Source organism: Phytophthora sojae (assembly GCF_000149755.1).
Source record: "Phytophthora sojae unplaced genomic scaffold PHYSOscaffold_6, whole genome shotgun sequence".
Lineage (NCBI taxonomy): Eukaryota > Oomycota > Peronosporomycetes > Peronosporales > Peronosporaceae > Phytophthora > Phytophthora sojae.
This window is the reverse complement of record NW_009258120.1, coordinates 2564164-2584205: the sequence shown is the minus strand read 5'-3', so window position 1 is coordinate 2584205 and position 20042 is coordinate 2564164. Positions and strand designations below refer to the sequence as shown.

Below are 20042 nucleotides of genomic sequence, written 5' to 3'. Positions count from 1 at the left end.
GGCGTAGTCGGGTAGTTGAAGACCCATCCGGATGTGTAAATAGCCCTGACGGTTGGCCAAGCGATGCTGTGGGTGAAAATGTCATTGACGCTATCTCTTCGACTTCACCAGGGCACAAAGGGCGCTGCAATTCTTTCCGCCCGCGAAACGCAAACCACTCACGATAACCACGCTCGTCCATCTCCTCAAATTCATCTGTCAGTGCAGGAATGTTTGATAGTTTGGGGACCATGTTGCACAGGGACGTCCAAGACTCTCCAAATTGAAGTTTGTCTTTTTCCATGTTGGCAAACTGGCGGATACCACGGGTGATGATGGCTTCGGAAACATGGTGAACGTGATCTTTTATTTGAAAAGCAGTACACGTCCATTGAACCTGAAATTTGTCGTGAGGAACGCTAACATTGTCAGCATATTTTTCGCTTGCCAGGCTGTAGCGAGTCACCACACCAATCAAAAATGCTGCGCCAACGTCGCGTTACAAACTGAGCGGCATCCACTCCTCATCAGCCGGTGAAAATGCTACGCTAGCATCAACAAATTTTTCGGCAGCCGCATGTGCTCGGCGAATCAACTCTTCTTTCATTGCCACAGCCTTGGGTTTACTGGCCTTGGTAGGTGCCTTCTTGCTTTTCGTTTTCCGTTGCGCAGCTTGGTTTTCGCTTCGGGGTGCCTTTGGAGCTGATTGTTCGGCAGGACCGCGCTTTTTTCGCTTAGGTTTTGCTGCCCCCGAGCAATTTGTAGCAGGATGTGTGGCGGCGTTGGTCTCTGCAGGTTCCGACGGAGCCACACTTGGCGTCAAAGCACTCGCGGGGAGGTCAAGTAGGGCATTGGGTCGTTCATCACTTCTCCCTTGGTCCACCAAGTTCATTTTTGTAGCGTTTGTGTAGCAAAGCGTGCTGCAATAGCTGCTATCACCAAAATCCTTGGCGAATCCACCATTAGGGTCTGGGATATTCAACGAAACGCAGACATCATGAGAGCAGAAGTGATGGAGACATTTTTTGCACCAGGTACAACTGCACTCGGTTGAACACTCCATATTGCAGACTGCACATTGCGCACATGTACCAGACGATGCGGTGGGTGCGTGGTGATCTAGCTGGAGTAAATGGTCTCGCGTAGCTGCTGCATGTACGGGTACGACGCGCGCTGATGTTGGCGGTGTAGATACAGCAGAGGCAGCACCATCATAATCCTGAGAGGTGCTGGCAGCACCATCAAACACCGATTCGTGACAGCTTACTCCCGGAAGCGCGGCTTTCTCACAATCAACGTCGTTTGCACTCGCTCCAGGAACTCCGCCGCTACTACCACGTACATCATCTGCCGCGTTGAGAGCAACATCGCCAGCCCCACATATATTAACGTTGTTTTGGTCGGCATCAGTTTCGTCATCGCACCATCCGTATCACCATCCTCCACTACCAATGTCCGCCGATAGTGCTCCAAAAGCGCTCGTTCACCCAGAAAATAGTCGATACCCTCTGTTCCATTCGAGTCACCACCGGGAGGGATATAGCGGTACAGATCACTCCAGCTTCGCCCTGTTGGACGCTTTGAACTCCAACCAGCCGCACTTAGAACTCGCCAAACAGATCCAAACATCGCATGGTCATCCGCGAGGACTGTATGCCGGTGGACACGCGTCAATATGATACCTTGCTCGAGCGCTAGGTAAGCAACGGATCGTACCTAGACCGGTGGGAGCTGAAGGTGAGATAGGACCCGAGCGTCGTGATTGTTGTCGCTTAGCTGTGGGCTCGCAGGTGCTCGACCGCTGCTTCCGCTTTCGTGGCATTGGGTATGTGGTGGTGGACGAGCTCAGCTAGCGTACCAGTGGCTCCTTCACGGCAAAGATCTCTAACTGGTTTGCATGCATCGGTCTCGCTTGAGCCATTGGACCGAATATATTGTTATTTGTATGGCCATGTTCGAAGTGTTCAAAGGGACCGAACGTACTAGGCTTTGTATGGGGTGGTTCGACTCATCGTTGTATGTGATGTTAGTATGGTGGAGTTTGAACCCACCGGTGCAGGTTCAATGCCCGCCATGCGGAATGCAGCGTAGCTGTGCTGACAAGGTACCGTGCAAAATGCATCGGATATCGAGTGCGGGATGAATACAGTGTAATTACACAGAGTCATGAATAGTACGAGTACTCAAAGCGTTCAACGGTAACATACGGTACTTAGATTTACTCCAGTATTGCTACCAAATGTAAGTGCTGTAGCGGCTTCGGCATCGTCTCCAGAGTTACGTTGACCCATGCAAGCCCCCATAGCGACGGTCCGAACTACGGTACACGGCGACAGTGGTGACGCCCATCGTAGATACACTGCTGCCAAGTGCCAATGCCGTCTGCGTGTCCCTGTCGCTGGGCAAATTGGGCGCTTGCGACGTCGTCGTCATGGCGACTTCAGGCTCCATCTTGACCCCCGATGGGACTCGAACGCTCCATTTCTAGCGGTAGCCTCTCTTGATCTTTGTCGCCGGTGGCACCCCGCTCCCTCCTGAGGCATCTACGCGCGGTTGTCCGTCGATGAGGATCGCTGGAAGCGAAAATAGGGCGGGAGAACGCCGTCCACCTGCAGGTCTAGTGGGCAGTCGTCCAGTGCCGCCTCCGACGCTCCATCTCGGGGTCCTGTAGCGGAATCTTGGCGTCTCGCAGCTGAACGTGGTTGACAGCCACACCCGGCGGCAATGCCGTGAGGAGAGTTGGGGACTACGGGACAAACGACACCATCCCAGCGCCAGTTCTAGTAGCACTGCGTTATCGACAACAAATGCGCTGTTGCGGCGGTTGTGCGGGACGTGGTCGTCGGGTGGGTACACGACGGACTGCGAGTCCATCTTCATGCCCGGTGCGTCCCGAGGTCAGCGCGTCAAGTAGCACAGGCGGTCAGCAGCAGCAGATGCGTCGACACACAGGAGCTGAGCGTGTGGCGACTCCAACGACGCTGGACTTGGAGAGTGATGGGGCGAACTGGCAGGCTGGACTTGACCGCAGCGTGCACAGTATCACGGGCAGCCACGCGCCGTAAACGATGGGTACGGCCAGCACATGTGTACCACCGTCGTCCGAGGCGTGGAAACCGGAAGAACGGAGCGTGGTCAGCCAGGGACACTTGGGATCGAGCTTGCAAAATCGGAAATGAGCTCCGATGCGAGAAGGTCATTTTGATTCGGAGCAAGCCGAGCAAGCCGACCAAACAACAGTGGATCGATTTGAACTAATTCCACCAATCACACTTCTTGTTGAACTTTGGCAGCCAATCACTGTCATCGAGTTTTTGGAGACAGGTTTTGATTGGTCAAAGCGAAGACATGGGAAAAAATGTCAGCGCGGGAAAGCTTGAAAAGATCAACCAAAGCAAAATGGGCACCAAAAAGGCGAGCCTTTACATGTTGTGTAAACCACTTCAAATACCAATAGCCTATTTATGTGACATTATGTATCGCGACCGCTCTACCCGTTCTCCCTCGCCGAAACGCCCTACCATCGGCATTCCCCCAATCATGGTCTTGATGGACCTGGTCGGAAACGTCTCCGCCGTCGGCGACACGGATGCGATGGTGGCGGGCGACTCGGGCAGCAAGCACAACGGCGGCCGCAGCGCCGCCGTGTGTGCCGTCAACAGCATGGTCTCGGAGGCTTCCGCGGCGACCGTGGCCTTGTTGGATGTGATCGGGGGCGTCTCCGCTGGCATGGTCACGAACGCGACGGTGGCATTCGGCTCGGGCAGCGAGCGCAACGACAGCGGCAGTCCGCACGCAGGTTGACGCCGGTAGTAGCGTCAGCGGCGTCGCCAGCGACATCGACAGCAGGGTCTCGGACACGATGGAGGTGACCGTGGCCTTGGTGGACGTGGTCAGCGGCGTCTCCGCCGACATGGACACGGACGCGGACGCGATGGTGGCGGGCGACTCGGGCAGCAAGCACAACGGCGGCCGCAGCGCCACCGTGTGTGCCGTCAACAGCATGGTCTCGGAGGCTTCCGCGGCGACCGTGGCCGTGTTGGATGTGATCGGGGGCGTCTCCGCTGGCATGGTCACGATCGCGACGGTGGCATTCGGCTCGGGCAGCGAGCGCAACGACAGCGGCAGTCCGCACGCAGGTTGCCGCCGGTAGTAGCGTCAGCGGCGTCGCCAGCGACATCGACAGCAGGGTCTCGGACACGATGGAGGTGACCGTGGCCTTGGTGGACGTGGTCAGCGGCGTCTCCGCCGACATGGACACGGACGCGGACGCGATGGTGGCGGGCGACTCGGGCAGCAAGCACAACGGCGGCCGCAGCGCCACCGTGTGTGCCGTCAACAGCATGGTCTCGGAGGCTTCCGCGGCGACCGTGGCCGTGTTGGATGTGATCGGGGGCGTCTCCGCTGGCATGGTCACGAACGCGACGGTGGCATTCGGCTCGGGCAGCGAGCGCAACGACAGCGGCAGTCCGCACGCAGGTTGCCGCCGGTAGTAGCGTCAGCGGCGTCGCCAGCGACATCGACAGCAGGGTCTCGGACACGATGGAGGTGACCGTGGCCTTGGTGGACGTGGTCAGCGGCGTCTCCGCCGACATGGACACGGACGCGGACGCGATGGTGGCGGGCGACTCGGGCAGCAAGCACAACGGCGGCCGCAGCGCCACCGTGTGTGCCGTCAACAGCATGGTCTCGGAGGCTTCCGCGGCGACCGTGGCCGTGTTGGATGTGATCGGGGGCGTCTCCGCTGGCATGGTCACGAACGCGACGGTGGCATTCGGCTCGGGCAGCGAGCGCAACGACAGCGGCAGTCCGCACGCAGGTCGCCGCCGGTAGTAGCGTCAGCGGCGTCGCCAGCGACATCGACAGCAGGGTCTCGGACACGATGGAGGTGACCGTGGCCTTGGTGGACGTGGTCAGCGGCGTCTCCGCCGACATGGACACGGACGCGGACGCGATGGTGGCGGGCGACTCGGGCAGCAAGCACAACGGCGGCCGCAGCGCCGCCGTGTGTGCCGTCAACAGCATGGTCTCGGAGGCTTCCGCGGCGACCGTGGCCGTGTTGGATGTGATCGGGGGCGTCTCCGCTGGCATGGTCACGAACGCGACGGTGGCATTCGGCTCGGGCAGCGAGCGCAACGACAGCGGCAGTCCGCACGCAGGTCGCCGCCGGTAGTAGCGTCAGCGGCGTCGCCAGCGACATCGACAGCAGGGTCTCGGACACGATGGAGGTGACCGTGGCCTTGGTGGACGTGGTCAGCGGCGTCTCCGCCGACATGGACACGGACGCGGACGCGATGGTGGCGGGCGACTCGGGCAGCAAGCACAACGGCGGCCGCAGCGCCACCGTGTGTGCCGTCAACAGCATGGTCTCGGAGGCTTCCGCGGCGACCGTGGCCGTGTTGGATGTGATCGGGGGCGTCTCCGCTGGCATGGTCACGAACGCGACGGTGGCATTCGGCTCGGGCAGCGAGCGCAACGACAGCGGCAGTCCGCACGCAGGTTGCCGCCGGTAGTAGCGTCAGCGGCGTCGCCAGCGACATCGACAGCAGGGTCTCGGACACGATGGAGGTGACCGTGGCCTTGGTGGACGTGGTCAGTGGCGTCTCCGCCGTCGGCGACACGGATGGGGACGCGATGGTGGCGGGCGACTCGGGCAGCAAGCACAACGGCGGCCGCAGCGCCACCGTGTGTGCCGTCAACAGCATGGTCTCGGAGGCTTCCGCGGCGACCGTGGCCGTGTTGGATGTGATCGGGGGCGTCTCCGCTGGCATGGTCACGAACGCGACGGTGGCATTCGGCTCGGGCAGCGAGCGCAACGACAGCGGCAGTCCGCACGCAGGTCGCCGCCGGTAGTAGCGTCAGCGGCGTCGCCAGCGACATCGACAGCAGGGTCTCGGACACGATGGAGGTGACCGTGGCCTTGGTGGACGTGGTCAGCGGCGTCTCCGCCGACATGGACACGGACGCGGACGCGATGGTGGCGGGCGACTCGGGCAGCAAGCACAACGGCGGCCGCAGCGCCACCGTGTGTGCCGTCAACAGCATGGTCTCGGAGGCTTCCGCGGCGACCGTGGCCGTGTTGGATGTGATCGGGGGCGTCTCCGCTGGCATGGTCACGAACGCGACGGTGGCATTCGGCTCGGGCAGCGAGCGCAACGACAGCGGCAGTCCGCACGCAGGTTGCCGCCGGTAGTAGCGTCAGCGGCGTCGCCAGCGACATCGACAGCAGGGTCTCGGACACGATGGAGGTGACCGTGGCCTTGGTGGACGTGGTCAGCGGCGTCTCCGCCGACATGGACACGGACGCGGACGCGATGGTGGCGGGCGACTCGGGCAGCAAGCACAACGGCGGCCGCAGCGCCACCGTGTGTGCCGTCAACAGCATGGTCTCGGAGGCTTCCGCGGCGACCGTGGCCGTGTTGGATGTGATCGGGGGCGTCTCCGCTGGCATGGTCACGAACGCGACGGTGGCATTCGGCTCGGGCAGCGAGCGCAACGACAGCGGCAGTCCGCACGCAGGTTGCCGCCGGTAGTAGCGTCAGCGGCGTCGCCAGCGACATCGACAGCAGGGTCTCGGACACGATGGAGGTGACCGTGGCCTTGGTGGACGTGGTCAGCGGCGTCTCCGCCGACATGGACACGGACGCGGACGCGATGGTGGCGGGCGACTCGGGCAGCAAGCACAACGGCGGCCGCAGCGCCGCCGTGTGTGCCGTCAACAGCATGGTCTCGGAGGCTTCCGCGGCGACCGTGGCCGTGTTGGATGTGATCGGGGGCGTCTCCGCTGGCATGGTCACGAACGCGACGGTGGCATTCGGCTCGGGCAGCGAGCGCAACGACAGCGGCAGTCCGCACGCAGGTTGACGCCGGTAGTAGCGTCAGCGGCGTCGCCAGCGACATCGACAGCAGGGTCTCGGACACGATGGAGGTGACCGTGGCCTTGGTGGACGTGGTCAGTGGCGTCTCCGCCGACATGGACACGGATGGGGACGCGATGGTGGCGGGCGACTCGGGCAGCAAGCACAACGGCGGCCGCAGCGCCACCGTGTGTGCCGTCAGCAGCATGGTCTCGGAGGCTTCCGCGGCGACCGTGGCCGTGTTGGATGTGATCGGGGGCGTCTCCGCTGGCACGGTCACGAACGCGACGGTGGCATGGTCACGAACGCGACGGTGGCATTCGGCTCGGGCAGCGAGCGCAACGACAGCGGCAGTCCGCACGCAGGTTGACGCCGGTAGTAGCGTCAGCGGCGTCGCCAGCGACATCGACAGCAGGGTCTCGGACACGATGGAGGTGACCGTGGCCTTGGTGGACGTGGTCAGTGGCGTCTCCGCCGACATGGACACGGACGCTGACGCGATGGTGGCGGGCGACTCGGGCAGCAAGCACAACGGCGGCCGCAGCGCCACCGTGTGTGCCGTCAACAGCATGGTCTCGGAGGCTTCCGCGGCGACCGTGGCCGTGTTGGATGTGATCGGGGGCGTCTCCGCTGGCATGGTCACGAACGCGACGGTGGCATTCGGCTCGGGCAGCGAGCGCAACGACAGCGGCAGTCCGCACGCAGGTTGCCGCCGGTAGTAGCGTCAGCGGCGTCGCCAGCGACATCGACAGCAGGGTCTCGGACACGATGGAGGTGACCGTGGCCTTGGTGGACGTGGTCAGTGGCGTCTCCGCCGACATGGACACGGATGGGGACGCGATGGTGGCGGGCGACTCGGGCAGCAAGCACAACGGCGGCCGCAGCGCCACCGTGTGTGCCGTCAGCAGCATGGTCTCGGAGGCTTCCGCGGCGACCGTGGCCGTGTTGGATGTGATCGGGGGCGTCTCCGCTGGCACGGTCACGAACGCGACGGTGGCATGGTCACGAACGCGACGGTGGCATTCGGCTCGGGCAGCGAGCGCAACGACAGCGGCAGTCCGCACGCAGGTTGACGCCGGTAGTAGCGTCAGCGGCGTCGCCAGCGACATCGACAGCAGGGTCTCGGACACGATGGAGGTGACCGTGGCCTTGGTGGACGTGGTCAGTGGCGTCTCCGCCGACATGGACACGGACGCTGACGCGATGGTGGCGGGCGACTCGGGCAGCAAGCACAACGGCGGCCGCAGCGCCACCGTGTGTGCCGTCAACAGCATGGTCTCGGAGGCTTCCGCGGCGACCGTGGCCGTGTTGGATGTGATCGGGGGCGTCTCCGCTGGCATGGTCACGAACGCGACGGTGGCATTCGGCTCGGGCAGCGAGCGCAACGACAGCGGCAGTCCGCACGCAGGTTGCCGCCGGTAGTAGCGTCAGCGGCGTCGCCAGCGACATCGACAGCAGGGTCTCGGACACGATGGAGGTGACCGTGGCCTTGGTGGACGTGGTCAGCGGCGTCTCCGCCGACATGGACACGGACGCGGACGCGATGGTGGCGGGCGACTCGGGCAGCAAGCACAACGGCGGCCGCAGCGCCGCCGTGTGTGCCGTCAACAGCATGGTCTCGGAGGCTTCCGCGGCGACCGTGGCCGTGTTGGATGTGATCGGGGGCGTCTCCGCTGGCATGGTCACGAACGCGACGGTGGCATTCGGCTCGGGCAGCGAGCGCAACGACAGCGGCAGTCCGCACGCAGGTTGACGCCGGTAGTAGCGTCAGCGGCGTCGCCAGCGACATCGACAGCAGGGTCTCGGACACGATGGAGGTGACCGTGGCCTTGGTGGACGTGGTCAGTGGCGTCTCCGCCGACATGGACACGGATGGGGACGCGATGGTGGCGGGCGACTCGGGCAGCAAGCACAACGGCGGCCGCAGCGCCACCGTGTGTGCCGTCAGCAGCATGGTCTCGGAGGCTTCCGCGGCGACCGTGGCCGTGTTGGATGTGATCGGGGGCGTCTCCGCTGGCACGGTCACGAACGCGACGGTGGCATGGTCACGAACGCGACGGTGGCATTCGGCTCGGGCAGCGAGCGCAACGACAGCGGCAGTCCGCACGCAGGTTGACGCCGGTAGTAGCGTCAGCGGCGTCGCCAGCGACATCGACAGCAGGGTCTCGGACACGATGGAGGTGACCGTGGCCTTGGTGGACGTGGTCAGTGGCGTCTCCGCCGACATGGACACGGACGCTGACGCGATGGTGGCGGGCGACTCGGGCAGCAAGCACAACGGCGGCCGCAGCGCCACCGTGTGTGCCGTCAACAGCATGGTCTCGGAGGCTTCCGCGGCGACCGTGGCCTTGTTGGATGTGATCGGGGGCGTCTCCGCTGGCATGGTCACGAACGCGACGGTGGCATTCGGCTCGGGCAGCGAGCGCAACGACAGCGGCAGTCCGCACGCAGGTTGACGCCGGTAGTAGCGTCAGCGGCGTCGCCAGCGACATCGACAGCAGGGTCTCGGACACGATAGAGGTGACCGTGGCCTTGGTGGACGTGGTCAGTGGCGTCTCCGCCGACATGGACACGGACGCTGACGCGATGGTGGCGGGCGACTCGGGCAGCAAGCACAACGGCGGCCGTGGCCGTGTTGGATGTGATCGGGGGCGTCTCCGCTGGCATGGTCACGAACGCGACGGTGGCATTCGGCTCGGGCAGCGAGCGCAACGACAGCGGCAGTCCGCACGCAGGTCGCCGCCGGTAGTAGCGTCAGCGGCGTCGCCAGCGACATCGACAGCAGGGTCTCGGACACGATGGAGGTGACCGTGGCCTTGGTGGACGTGGTCAGCGGCGTCTCCGCCGACATGGACACGGACGCGGACGCGATGGTGGCGGGCGACTCGGGCAGCAAGCACAACGGCGGCCGCAGCGCCGCCGTGTGTGCCGTCAACAGCATGGTCTCGGAGGCTTCCGCGGCGACCGTGGCCGTGTTGGATGTGATCGGGGGCGTCTCCGCTGGCATGGTCACGAACGCGACGGTGGCATTCGGCTCGGGCAGCGAGCGCAACGACAGCGGCAGTCCGCACGCAGGTTGCCGCCGGTAGTAGCGTCAGCGGCGTCGCCAGCGACATCGACAGCAGGGTCTCGGACACGATGGAGGTGACCGTGGCCTTGGTGGACGTGGTCAGCGGCGTCTCCGCCGTCGGCGACACGGATGGGGACGCGATGGTGGCGGGCGACTCGGGCAGCAAGCACAACGGCGGCCACAGCGCCACCGTGTGTGCCGTCAGCAGCATGGTCTCGGAGGCTTCCGCGGCGACCGTGGCCGTGTTGGATGTGATCGGGGGCGTCTCCGCTGGCATGGTCACGAACGCGACGGTGGCATTCGGCTCGGGCAGCGAGCGCAACGACAGCGGCAGTCCGCACGCAGGTTGACGCCGGTAGTAGCGTCAGCGGCGTCGCCAGCGACATCGACAGCAGGGTCTCGGACACGATGGAGGTGACCGTGGCCTTGGTGGACGTGGTCAGTGGCGTCTCCGCCGTCGGCGACACGGATGGGGACGCGATGGTGGCGGGCGACTCGGGCAGCAAGCACAACGGCGGCCGCAGCGCCACCGTGTGTGCCGTCAACAGCATGGTCTCGGAGGCTTCCGCGGCGACCGTGGCCGTGTTGGATGTGATCGGGGGCGTCTCCGCTGGCATGGTCACGAACGCGACGGTGGCATTCGGCTCGGGCAGCGAGCGCAACGACAGCGGCAGTCCGCACGCAGGTTGACGCCGGTAGTAGCGTCAGCGGCGTCGCCAGCGACATCGACAGCAGGGTCTCGGACACGATGGAGGTGACCGTGGCCTTGGTGGACGTGGTCAGTGGCGTCTCCGCCGACATGGACACGGACGCTGACGCGATGGTGGCGGGCGACTCGGGCAGCAAGCACAACGGCGGCCGCAGCGCCACCGTGTGTGCCGTCAACAGCATGGTCTCGGAGGCTTCCGCGGCGACCGTGGCCGTGTTGGATGTGATCGGGGGCGTCTCCGCTGGCATGGTCACGAACGCGACGGTGGCATTCGGCTCGGGCAGCGAGCGCAACGACAGCGGCAGTCCGCACGCAGGTTGACGCCGGTAGTAGCGTCAGCGGCGTCGCCAGCGACATCGACAGCAGGGTCTCGGACACGATGGAGGTGACCGTGGCCTTGGTGGACGTGGTCAGCGGCGTCTCCGCCGTCGGCGACACGGATGGGGACGCGATGGTGGCGGGCGACTCGGGCAGCAAGCACAACGGCGGCCGCAGCGCCACCGTGTGTGCCGTCAACAGCATGGTCTCGGAGGCTTCCGCGGCGACCGTGGCCGTGTTGGATGTGATCGGGGGCGTCTCCGCTGGCATGGTCACGAACGCGACGGTGGCATTCGGCTCGGGCAGCGAGCGCAACGACAGCGGCAGTCCGCACGCAGGTTGACGCCGGTAGTAGTGTCAGCGGCGTCGCCAGCGACATCGACAGCAGGGTCTCGGACACGATGGAGGTGACCGTGGCCTTGGTGGACGTGGTCAGTGGCGTCTCCGCCGTCGGCGACACGGATGCGGACGCGATGGTGGCGGGCGACTCGGGCAGCAAGCACAACGGCGGCCGCAGCGCCGCCGTGTGTGCCGTCAGCAGCATGGTCTCGGAGGCTTCCGCGGCGACCGTGGCCGTGTTGGATGTGATCGGGGGCGTCTCCGCTGGCACGGTCACGAACGCGACGGTGGCATGGTCACGAACGCGACGGTGGCATTCGGCTCGGGCAGCGAGCGCAACGACAGCGGCAGTCCGCACGCAGGTTGACGCCGGTAGTAGCGTCAGCGGCGTCGCCAGCGACATCGACAGCAGGGTCTCGGACACGATGGAGGTGACCGTGGCCTTGGTGGACGTGGTCAGTGGCGTCTCCGCCGACATGGACACGGATGGGGACGCGATGGTGGCGGGCGACTCGGGCAGCAAGCACAACGGCGGCCGCAGCGCCACCGTGTGTGCCGTCAGCAGCATGGTCTCGGAGGCTTCCGCGGCGACCGTGGCCGTGTTGGATGTGATCGGGGGCGTCTCCGCTGGCATGGTCACGAACGCGACGGTGGCATTCGGCTCGGGCAGCGAGCGCAACGACAGCGGCAGTCCGCACGCAGGTCGACGCCGGTAGTAGTGTCAGCGGCGTCGCCAGCGACATCGACAGCAGGGTCTCGGACACGATGGAGGTGACCGTGGCCTTGGTGGACGTGGTCAGTGGCGTCTCCGCCGTCGGCGACACGGATGGGGACGCGATGGTGGCGGGCGACTCGGGCAGCAAGCACAACGGCGGCCGCAGCGCCGCCGTGTGTGCCGTCAACAGCATGGTCTCGGAGGCTTCCGCGGCGACCGTGGCCGTGTTGGATGTGATCGGGGGCGTCTCCGCTGGCACGGTCACGAACGCGACGGTGGCATGGTCACGAACGCGACGGTGGCATTCGGCTCGGGCAGCGAGCGCAACGACAGCGGCAGTCCGCACGCAGGTTGACGCCGGTAGTAGCGTCAGCGGCGTCGCCAGCGACATCGACAGCAGGGTCTCGGACACGATGGAGGTGACCGTGGCCTTGGTGGACGTGGTCAGTGGCGTCTCCGCCGTCGGCGACACGGATGGGGACGCGATGGTGGCGGGCGACTCGGGCAGCAAGCACAACGGCGGCCGTAGCGCCACCGTGTGTGCCGTCAACAGCATGGTCTCGGAGGCTTCCGCGGCGACCGTGGCCGTGTTGGATGTGATCGGGGGCGTCTCCGCTGGCATGGTCACGAACGCGACGGTGGCATTCGGCTCGGGCAGCGAGCGCAACGACAGCGGCAGTCCGCACGCAGGTTGACGCCGGTAGTAGCGTCAGCGGCGTCGCCAGCGACATCGACAGCAGGGTCTCGGACACGATGGAGGTGACCGTGGCCTTGGTGGACGTGGTCAGTGGCGTCTCCGCCGACATGGACACGGATGGGGACGCGATGGTGGCGGGCGACTCGGGCAGCAAGCACAACGGCGGCCGCAGCGCCACCGTGTGTGCCGTCAGCAGCATGGTCTCGGAGGCTTCCGCGGCGACCGTGGCCGTGTTGGATGTGATCGGGGGCGTCTCCGCTGGCATGGTCACGAACGCGACGGTGGCATTCGGCTCGGGCAGCGAGCGCAACGACAGCGGCAGTCCGCACGCAGGTTGACGCCGGTAGTAGCGTCAGCGGCGTCGCCAGCGACATCGACAGCAGGGTCTCGGACACGATGGAGGTGACCGTGGCCTTGGTGGACGTGGTCAGTGGCGTCTCCGCCGTCGGCGACACGGATGGGGACGCGATGGTGGCGGGCGACTCGGGCAGGAAGCACAACGGCGGCCGCAGCGCCACCGTGTGTGCCGTCAACAGCATGGTCTCGGAGGCTTCCGCGGCGACCGTGGCCGTGTTGGATGTGATCGGGGGCGTCTCCGCTGGCATGGTCACGAACGCGACGGTGGCATTCGGCTCGGGCAGCGAGCGCAACGACAGCGGCAGTCCGCACGCAGGTTGACGCCGGTAGTAGCGTCAGCGGCGTCGCCAGCGACATCGACAGCAGGGTCTCGGACACGATGGAGGTGACCGTGGCCTTGGTGGACGTGGTCAGTGGCGTCTCCGCTGGCATGGTCACGAACGCGACGGTGGCATTCGGCTGGGGCAGCGAGCGCAACGACAGCGGCAGTCCGCACGCAGGTTGACGCCGGTAGTAGCGTCAGCGGCGTCGCCAGCGACATCGACAGCAGGGTCTCGGACACGATGGAGGTGACCGTGGCCTTGGTGGACGTGGTCAGTGGCGTCTCCGCTGGCATGGTCACGAACGCGACGGTGGCATTCGGCTCGGGCAGCGAGCGCAACGACAGCGGCAGTCCGCACGCAGGTTGCCGCCGGTAGTAGCGTCAGCGGCGTCGCCAGCGACATCGACAGCAGGGTCTCGGACACGATGGAGGTGACCGTGGCCTTGGTGGACGTGGTCAGTGGCGTCTCCGCCGTCGGCGACACGGATGCGGACGCGATGGTGGCGGGCGACTCGGGCAGCAAGCACAACGGCGGCCGCAGCGCCACCGTGTGTGCCGTCAACAGCATGGTCTCGGAGGCTTCCGCGGCGACCGTGGCCGTGTTGGATGTGATCGGGGGCGTCTCCGCTGGCATGGTCACGAACGCGACGGTGGCATTCGGCTCGGGCAGCGAGCGCAACGACAGCGGCAGTCCGCACGCAGGTTGCCGCCGGTAGTAGCGTCAGCGGCGTCGCCAGCGACATCGACAGCAGGGTCTCGGACACGATGGAGGTGACCGTGGCCTTGGTGGACGTGGTCAGTGGCGTCTCCGCCGTCGGCGACACGGATGGGGACGCGATGGTGGCGGGCGACTCGGGCAGCAAGCACAACGGCGGCCGCAGCGCCACCGTGTGTGCCGTCAGCAGCATGGTCTCGGAGGCTTCCGCGGCGACCGTGGCCGTGTTGGATGTGATCGGGGGCGTCTCCGCTGGCATGGTCACGAACGCGACGGTGGCATTCGGCTCGGGCAGCGAGCGCAACGACAGCGGCAGTCCGCACGCAGGTTGCCGCCGGTAGTAGCGTCAGCGGCGTCGCCAGCGACATCGACAGCAGGGTCTCGGACACGATAGAGGTGACCGTGGCCTTGGTGGACGTGGTCAGTGGCGTCTCCGCCGTCGGCGACACGGATGCGGACGCGATGGTGGCGGGCGACTCGGGCAGCAAGCACAACGGCGGCCGCAGCGCCACCGTGTGTGCCGTCAACAGCATGGTCTCGGAGGCTTCCGCGGCGACCGTGGCCGTGTTGGATGTGATCGGGGGCGTCTCCGCTGGCATGGTCACGAACGCGACGGTGGCATTCGGCTCGGGCAGCGAGCGCAACGACAGCGGCAGTCCGCACGCAGGTTGCCGCCGGTAGTAGCGTCAGCGGCGTCGCCAGCGACATCGACAGCAGGGTCTCGGACACGATGGAGGTGACCGTGGCCTTGGTGGACGTGGTCAGTGGCGTCTCCGCCGACATGGACACGGATGGGGACGCGATGGTGGCGGGCGACTCGGGCAGCAAGCACAACGGCGGCCGCAGCGCCACCGTGTGTGCCGTCAGCAGCATGGTCTCGGAGGCTTCCGCGGCGACCGTGGCCGTGTTGGATGTGATCGGGGGCGTCTCCGCTGGCATGGTCACGAACGCGACGGTGGCATTCGGCTCGGGCAGCGAGCGCAACGACAGCGGCAGTCCGCACGCAGGTTGCCGCCGGTAGTAGTGTCAGCGGCGTCGCCAGCGACATCGACAGCAGGGTCTCGGACACGATGGAGGTGACCGTGGCCTTGGTGGACGTGGTCAGTGGCGTCTCCGCCGACATGGACACGGACGCGGACGCGATGGTGGCGGGCGACTCGGGCAGCAAGCACAACGGCGGCCGCAGCGCCACCGTGTGTGCCGTCAACAGCATGGTCTCGGAGGCTTCCGCGGCGACCGTGGCCGTGTTGGATGTGATCGGGGGCGTCTCCGCTGGCATGGTCACGAACGCGACGGTGGCATTCGGCTCGGGCAGCGAGCGCAACGACAGCGGCAGTCCGCACGCAGGTTGCCGCCGGTAGTAGCGTCAGCGGCGTCGCCAGCGACATCGACAGCAGGGTCTCGGACACGATGGAGGTGACCGTGGCCTTGGTGGACGTGGTCAGTGGCGTCTCCGCCGACATGGACACGGATGGGGACGCGATGGTGGCGGGCGACTCGGGCAGCAAGCACAACGGCGGCCGCAGCGCCACCGTGTGTGCCGTCAACAGCATGGTCTCGGAGGCTTCCGCGGCGACCGTGGCCGTGTTGGATGTGATCGGGGGCGTCTCCGCTGGCATGGTCACGAACGCGACGGTGGCATTCGGCTCGGGCAGCGAGCGCAACGACAGCGGCAGTCCGCACGCAGGTTGCCGCCGGTAGTAGCGTCAGCGGCGTCGCCAGCGACATCGACAGCAGGGTCTCGGACACGATAGAGGTGACCGTGGCCTTGGTGGACGTGGTCAGTGGCGTCTCCGCCGTCGGCGACACGGATGCGGACGCGATGGTGGCGGGCGACTCGGGCAGCAAGCACAACGGCGGCCGCAGCGCCACCGTGTGTGCCGTCAACAGCATGGTCTCGGAGGCTTCCGCGGCGACCGTGGCCGTGTTGGATGTGATCGGGGGCGTCTCCGCTGGCATGGTCACGAACGCGACGGTGGCATTCGGCTCGGGCAGCGAGCGCAACGACAGCGGCAGTCCGCACGCAGGTTGCCGCCGGTAGTAGCGTCAGCGGCGTCGCCAGCGACATCGACAGCAGGGTCTCGGACACGATGGAGGTGACCGTGGCCTTGGTGGACGTGGTCAGTGGCGTCTCCGCCGACATGGACACGGATGGGGACGCGATGGTGGCGGGCGACTCGGGCAGCAAGCACAACGGCGGCCGCAGCGCCACCGTGTGTGCCGTCAACAGCATGGTCTCGGAGGCTTCCGCGGCGACCGTGGCCGTGTTGGATGTGATCGGGGGCGTCTCCGCTGGCATGGTCACGAACGCGACGGTGGCATTCGGCTCGGGCAGCGAGCGCAACGACAGCGGCAGTCCGCACGCAGGTTGCCGCCGGTAGTAGCGTCAGCGGCGTCGCCAGCGACATCGACAGCAGGGTCTCGGACGCGATGGAGGTGACCGTGGCCTTGGTGGACGTGGTCAGTGGCGTCTCCGCCGACATGGACACGGACGCGGACGCGATGGTGGCGGGCGACTCGGGCAGCAAGCACAACGGCGGCCGCAGCGCCACCGTGTGTGCCGTCAACAGCATGGTCTCGGAGGCTTCCGCGGCGACCGTGGCCGTGTTGGATGTGATCGGGGGCGTCTCCGCTGGCATGGTCACGAACGCGACGGTGGCATTCGGCTCGGGCAGCGAGCGCAACGACAGCGGCAGTCCGCACGCAGGTTGCCGCCGGTAGTAGCGTCAGCGGCGTCGCCAGCGACATCGACAGCAGGGTCTCGGACACGATGGAGGTGACCGTGGCCTTGGTGGACGTGGTCAGTGGCGTCTCCGCCGTCGGCGACACGGACGCGGACGCGATGGTGGCGGGCGACTCGGGCAGCAAGCACAACGGCGGCCGCAGCGCCACCGTGTGTGCCGTCAACAGCATGGTCTCGGAGGCTTCCGCGGCGACCGTGGCCGTGTTGGATGTGATCGGGGGCGTCTCCGCTGGCATGGTCACGAACGCGACGGTGGCATTCGGCTCGGGCAGCGAGCGCAACGACAGCGGCAGTCCGCACGCAGGTTGCCGCCGGTAGTAGCGTCAGCGGCGTCGCCAGCGACATCGACAGCAGGGTCTCGGACACGATGGAGGTGACCGTGGCCTTGGTGGACGTGGTCAGTGGCGTCTCCGCCGACATGGACACGGACGCGGACGCGATGGTGGCGGGCGACTCGGGCAGCAAGCACAACGGCGGCCGTGGCCGTGTTGGATGTGATCGGGGGCGTCTCCGCTGGCATGGTCACGAACGCGACGGTGGCATTCGGCTCGGGCAGCGAGCGCAACGACAGCGGCAGTCCGCACGCAGGTTGCCGCCGGTAGTAGCGTCAGCGGCGTCGCCAGCGACATCGACAGCAGGGTCTCGAACACGATGGAGGTGACCGTGGCCTTGGTGGACGTGGTCAGTGGCGTCTCCGCCGTCGGCGACACGGACGCGGACGCGATGGTGGCGGGCGACTCGGGCAGCAAGCACAACGGCGGCCGCAGCGCCACCGTGTGTGCCGTCAACAGCATGGTCTCGGAGGCTTCCGCGGCGACCGTGGCCGTGTTGGATGTGATCGGGGGCGTCTCCGCTGGCATGGTCACGAACGCGACGGTGGCATTCGGCTCGGGCAGCGAGCGCAACGACAGCGGCAGTCCGCACGCAGGTTGCCGCCGGTAGTAGCGTCAGCGGCGTCGCCAGCGACATCGACAGCAGGGTCTCGGACACGATGGAGGTGACCGTGGCCTTGGTGGACGTGGTCAGTGGCGTCTCCGCCGACATGGACACGGACGCGGACGCGATGGTGGCGGGCGACTCGGGCAGCAAGCACAACGGCGGCCGCAGCGCCACCGTGTGTGCCGTCAACAGCATGGTCTCGGAGGCTTCCGCGGCGACCGTGGCCGTGTTGGATGTGATCGGGGGCGTCTCCGCTGGCATGGTCACGAACGCGACGGTGGCATTCGGCTCGGGCAGCGAGCGCAACGACAGCGGCAGTCCGCACGCAGGTTGCCGCCGGTAGTAGCGTCAGCGGCGTCGCCAGCGACATCGACAGCAGGGTCTCGGACACGATGGAGGTGACCGTGGCCTTGGTGGACGTGGTCAGCGGCGTCTCCGCCGACATGGACACGGACGCGGACGCGATGGTGGCGGGCGACTCGGGCAGCAAGCACAACGGCGGCCGCAGCGCCGCCGTGTGTGCCGTCAACAGCATGGTCTCGGAGGCTTCCGCGGCGACCGTGGCCGTGTTGGACGTGATCGGGGGCATCTCCGCTGGCATGGTCACGAACGTGACGGTGGCATTCGGCGCGGTCGAAAGGCTAATAGGGGTGCTTTCGTGTTGGCTGGGCAGTGCCACGAGAGCGTTTGTAGCAGCGGCATCGATAGCCGGGCTTAGTTGCCTTGCTGGCGGTAGGAGCGTCTTGAACCTGGTGTTGAGTACATTGATGGGGATGGGACCTTTGTGAAAGGTCGGTAGGTTATCAGGCGAAGAAGTATGAGACCAAATATCTTATGGTATGTATGGCATTATAGATTTCTAGATCTCGTGGCAACCCGATGGCAGACTTCTCGGACGAAGAGGACTTGCTGCGTTATCGGCTGGCAAAGGAGCAGGTTGATGCAGGCCGCCGAATTAACTGGCGGGCTGTCTGGTTGGGGATGCCATACTGCGGGAAGACACAGCGACAGCTGCAGATTCGTCTAAAGACGCTGAAGAGGACACACGGCGTGAGCTTAGATTCTTTCCCAAGGAGATTTCGGGATCAAAAATCGGCACGGACGCGCTTAGTGGTGGCCACAAGGTGAGCGCTCCCGATAATGTTGGCAACGTTCATGACGCTGTGTCAAGTTTGTATGCCTCGGCCTTGCGTCAACCCGTCCATGCGCCGGATTGTCATGCTGGTGAGATATCGCTAACTGGGGTTTCAGCAATACTGGCAGTCATTCCAACGCTTACAATCGCCGACACTTTTGTTGACTTTGGATCTGGGATCGGCAACGTGGTTGCACAAGTGGCACTGGAGACTTGTGTTGGGAGATGCATCGGGATTGAGTTCCAGGACAACTTGGCAAACATGTCCAAACTGCTGATTCGTGGCGCACGCGTGGATTTCCCGAATTTATCCAAGGTCACGATTCACGAGGCCGACCTCAGAGCGATGAGCCCAGCCGTACGCGAGGATATTGACGGGTGCAGTGTTTTATTTGCGAAGAATATCGTTTTCGAGCCTACAAGTTTTGCGGCGCTGGAGGACTTTGCATCTTCAGCAGCAGGTTTGGTCCACGTCGTTGTCATGGCAACAATTTGCGGCGGGCACCGCCCAACCTGCCCGCGCAACTTCTGCTCTGTCTGGACGCTCCGCAGCGTATCGACGTTCACGTGTCTTGGTCTTCCCAGCTTCATCACGCATACTGGTACACCAGGGTTGTAGAGCCCTACATCTAAGTACCTCGCGCAGAATGGAAAGGGACATTCAATATACTTCGTTTGTCAGACATGTTCATCCCATTGTTCATTACCTGTAGAGCCAATAACATATATCAGCCATTGTACACATCTACATCAACGTCTTGCACGAACATCGTAGCTCTGACCGCATCCCCCAAGGCCACGGTCACCTCCATCGTGTCCGAGACCCTGCTGTCGATGTCGCTGGCGACGCCGCTGACGCTACTACCGGCGGCAACCTGCGTGCGGACTGCCGCTGTCGTTGCGCTCGCTGCCCGAGCCGAATGCCACCGTCGCGTTCGTGACCATGCCAGCGGAGACGCCCCCGATCACATCCAACACGGCCACGGTCGCCGCGGAAGCCTCCGAGACCATGCTGTTGACGGCACACACGGTGGCGCTGCGGCCGCCGTTGTGCTTGCTGCCCGAGATGCCCGCAGTCATCGCGTGCTTGTCGCCGCCGTCGGAGACGCTCCGGCCAGGTCCAGGACAGCCGCCATATTCGCCAGCG

The 20042-nt window shown here is 65.3% G+C and overlaps 3 protein-coding genes across 3 annotated transcripts; 1 reads left to right on the top strand and 2 right to left on the bottom strand.

Moving 5' to 3' along the window:
* Positions 1-2256: 2256 nt before the first annotated feature.
* On the bottom strand, positions 2257-2859 carry PHYSODRAFT_335393 (hypothetical protein; the record flags this gene model as incomplete). The annotated part of the gene is made up of 4 exons (XM_009532779.1): positions 2257-2455; positions 2527-2596; positions 2629-2725; positions 2770-2859. The coding sequence occupies 4 exons, from the start codon at positions 2857-2859 to the stop codon at positions 2257-2259; spliced, it is 456 nt and encodes a 151-aa protein (XP_009531074.1).
* A 660-nt stretch (positions 2860-3519) lies between these two features.
* On the top strand, positions 3520-19514 carry PHYSODRAFT_335392 (hypothetical protein; the record flags this gene model as incomplete). The annotated part of the gene is made up of 44 exons (XM_009532778.1): positions 3520-3726; positions 3779-4128; positions 4154-4468; positions 4494-4808; positions 4834-5148; positions 5174-5488; positions 5514-5828; positions 5854-6168; positions 6194-6508; positions 6534-6786; positions 6839-7551; positions 7577-8254; positions 8280-8532; positions 8585-9275; positions 9355-9462; positions 9540-9921; positions 9947-10199; positions 10252-10539; positions 10592-10879; positions 10932-11219; positions 11272-11984; positions 12010-12625; positions 12678-12965; positions 13018-13305; positions 13358-13454; positions 13531-13735; positions 13761-14075; positions 14101-14415; positions 14441-14755; positions 14781-15095; positions 15121-15435; positions 15461-15775; positions 15801-16115; positions 16141-16455; positions 16481-16795; positions 16821-17135; positions 17161-17300; positions 17378-17759; positions 17785-18099; positions 18125-18392; positions 18497-18555; positions 18624-18810; positions 18885-18984; positions 19024-19514. The coding sequence occupies 44 exons, from the start codon at positions 3520-3522 to the stop codon at positions 19512-19514; spliced, it is 14256 nt and encodes a 4751-aa protein (XP_009531073.1).
* Positions 19515-19623: 109 nt separating this feature from the next.
* On the bottom strand, positions 19624-19975 carry PHYSODRAFT_335391 (hypothetical protein; the record flags this gene model as incomplete). The annotated part of the gene is made up of 2 exons (XM_009532777.1): positions 19624-19735; positions 19761-19975. 2 exons carry the CDS (start codon positions 19973-19975, stop codon positions 19624-19626), a joined length of 327 nt encoding a protein of 108 aa, XP_009531072.1.
* Positions 19976-20042: the final 67 nt, after the last annotated feature.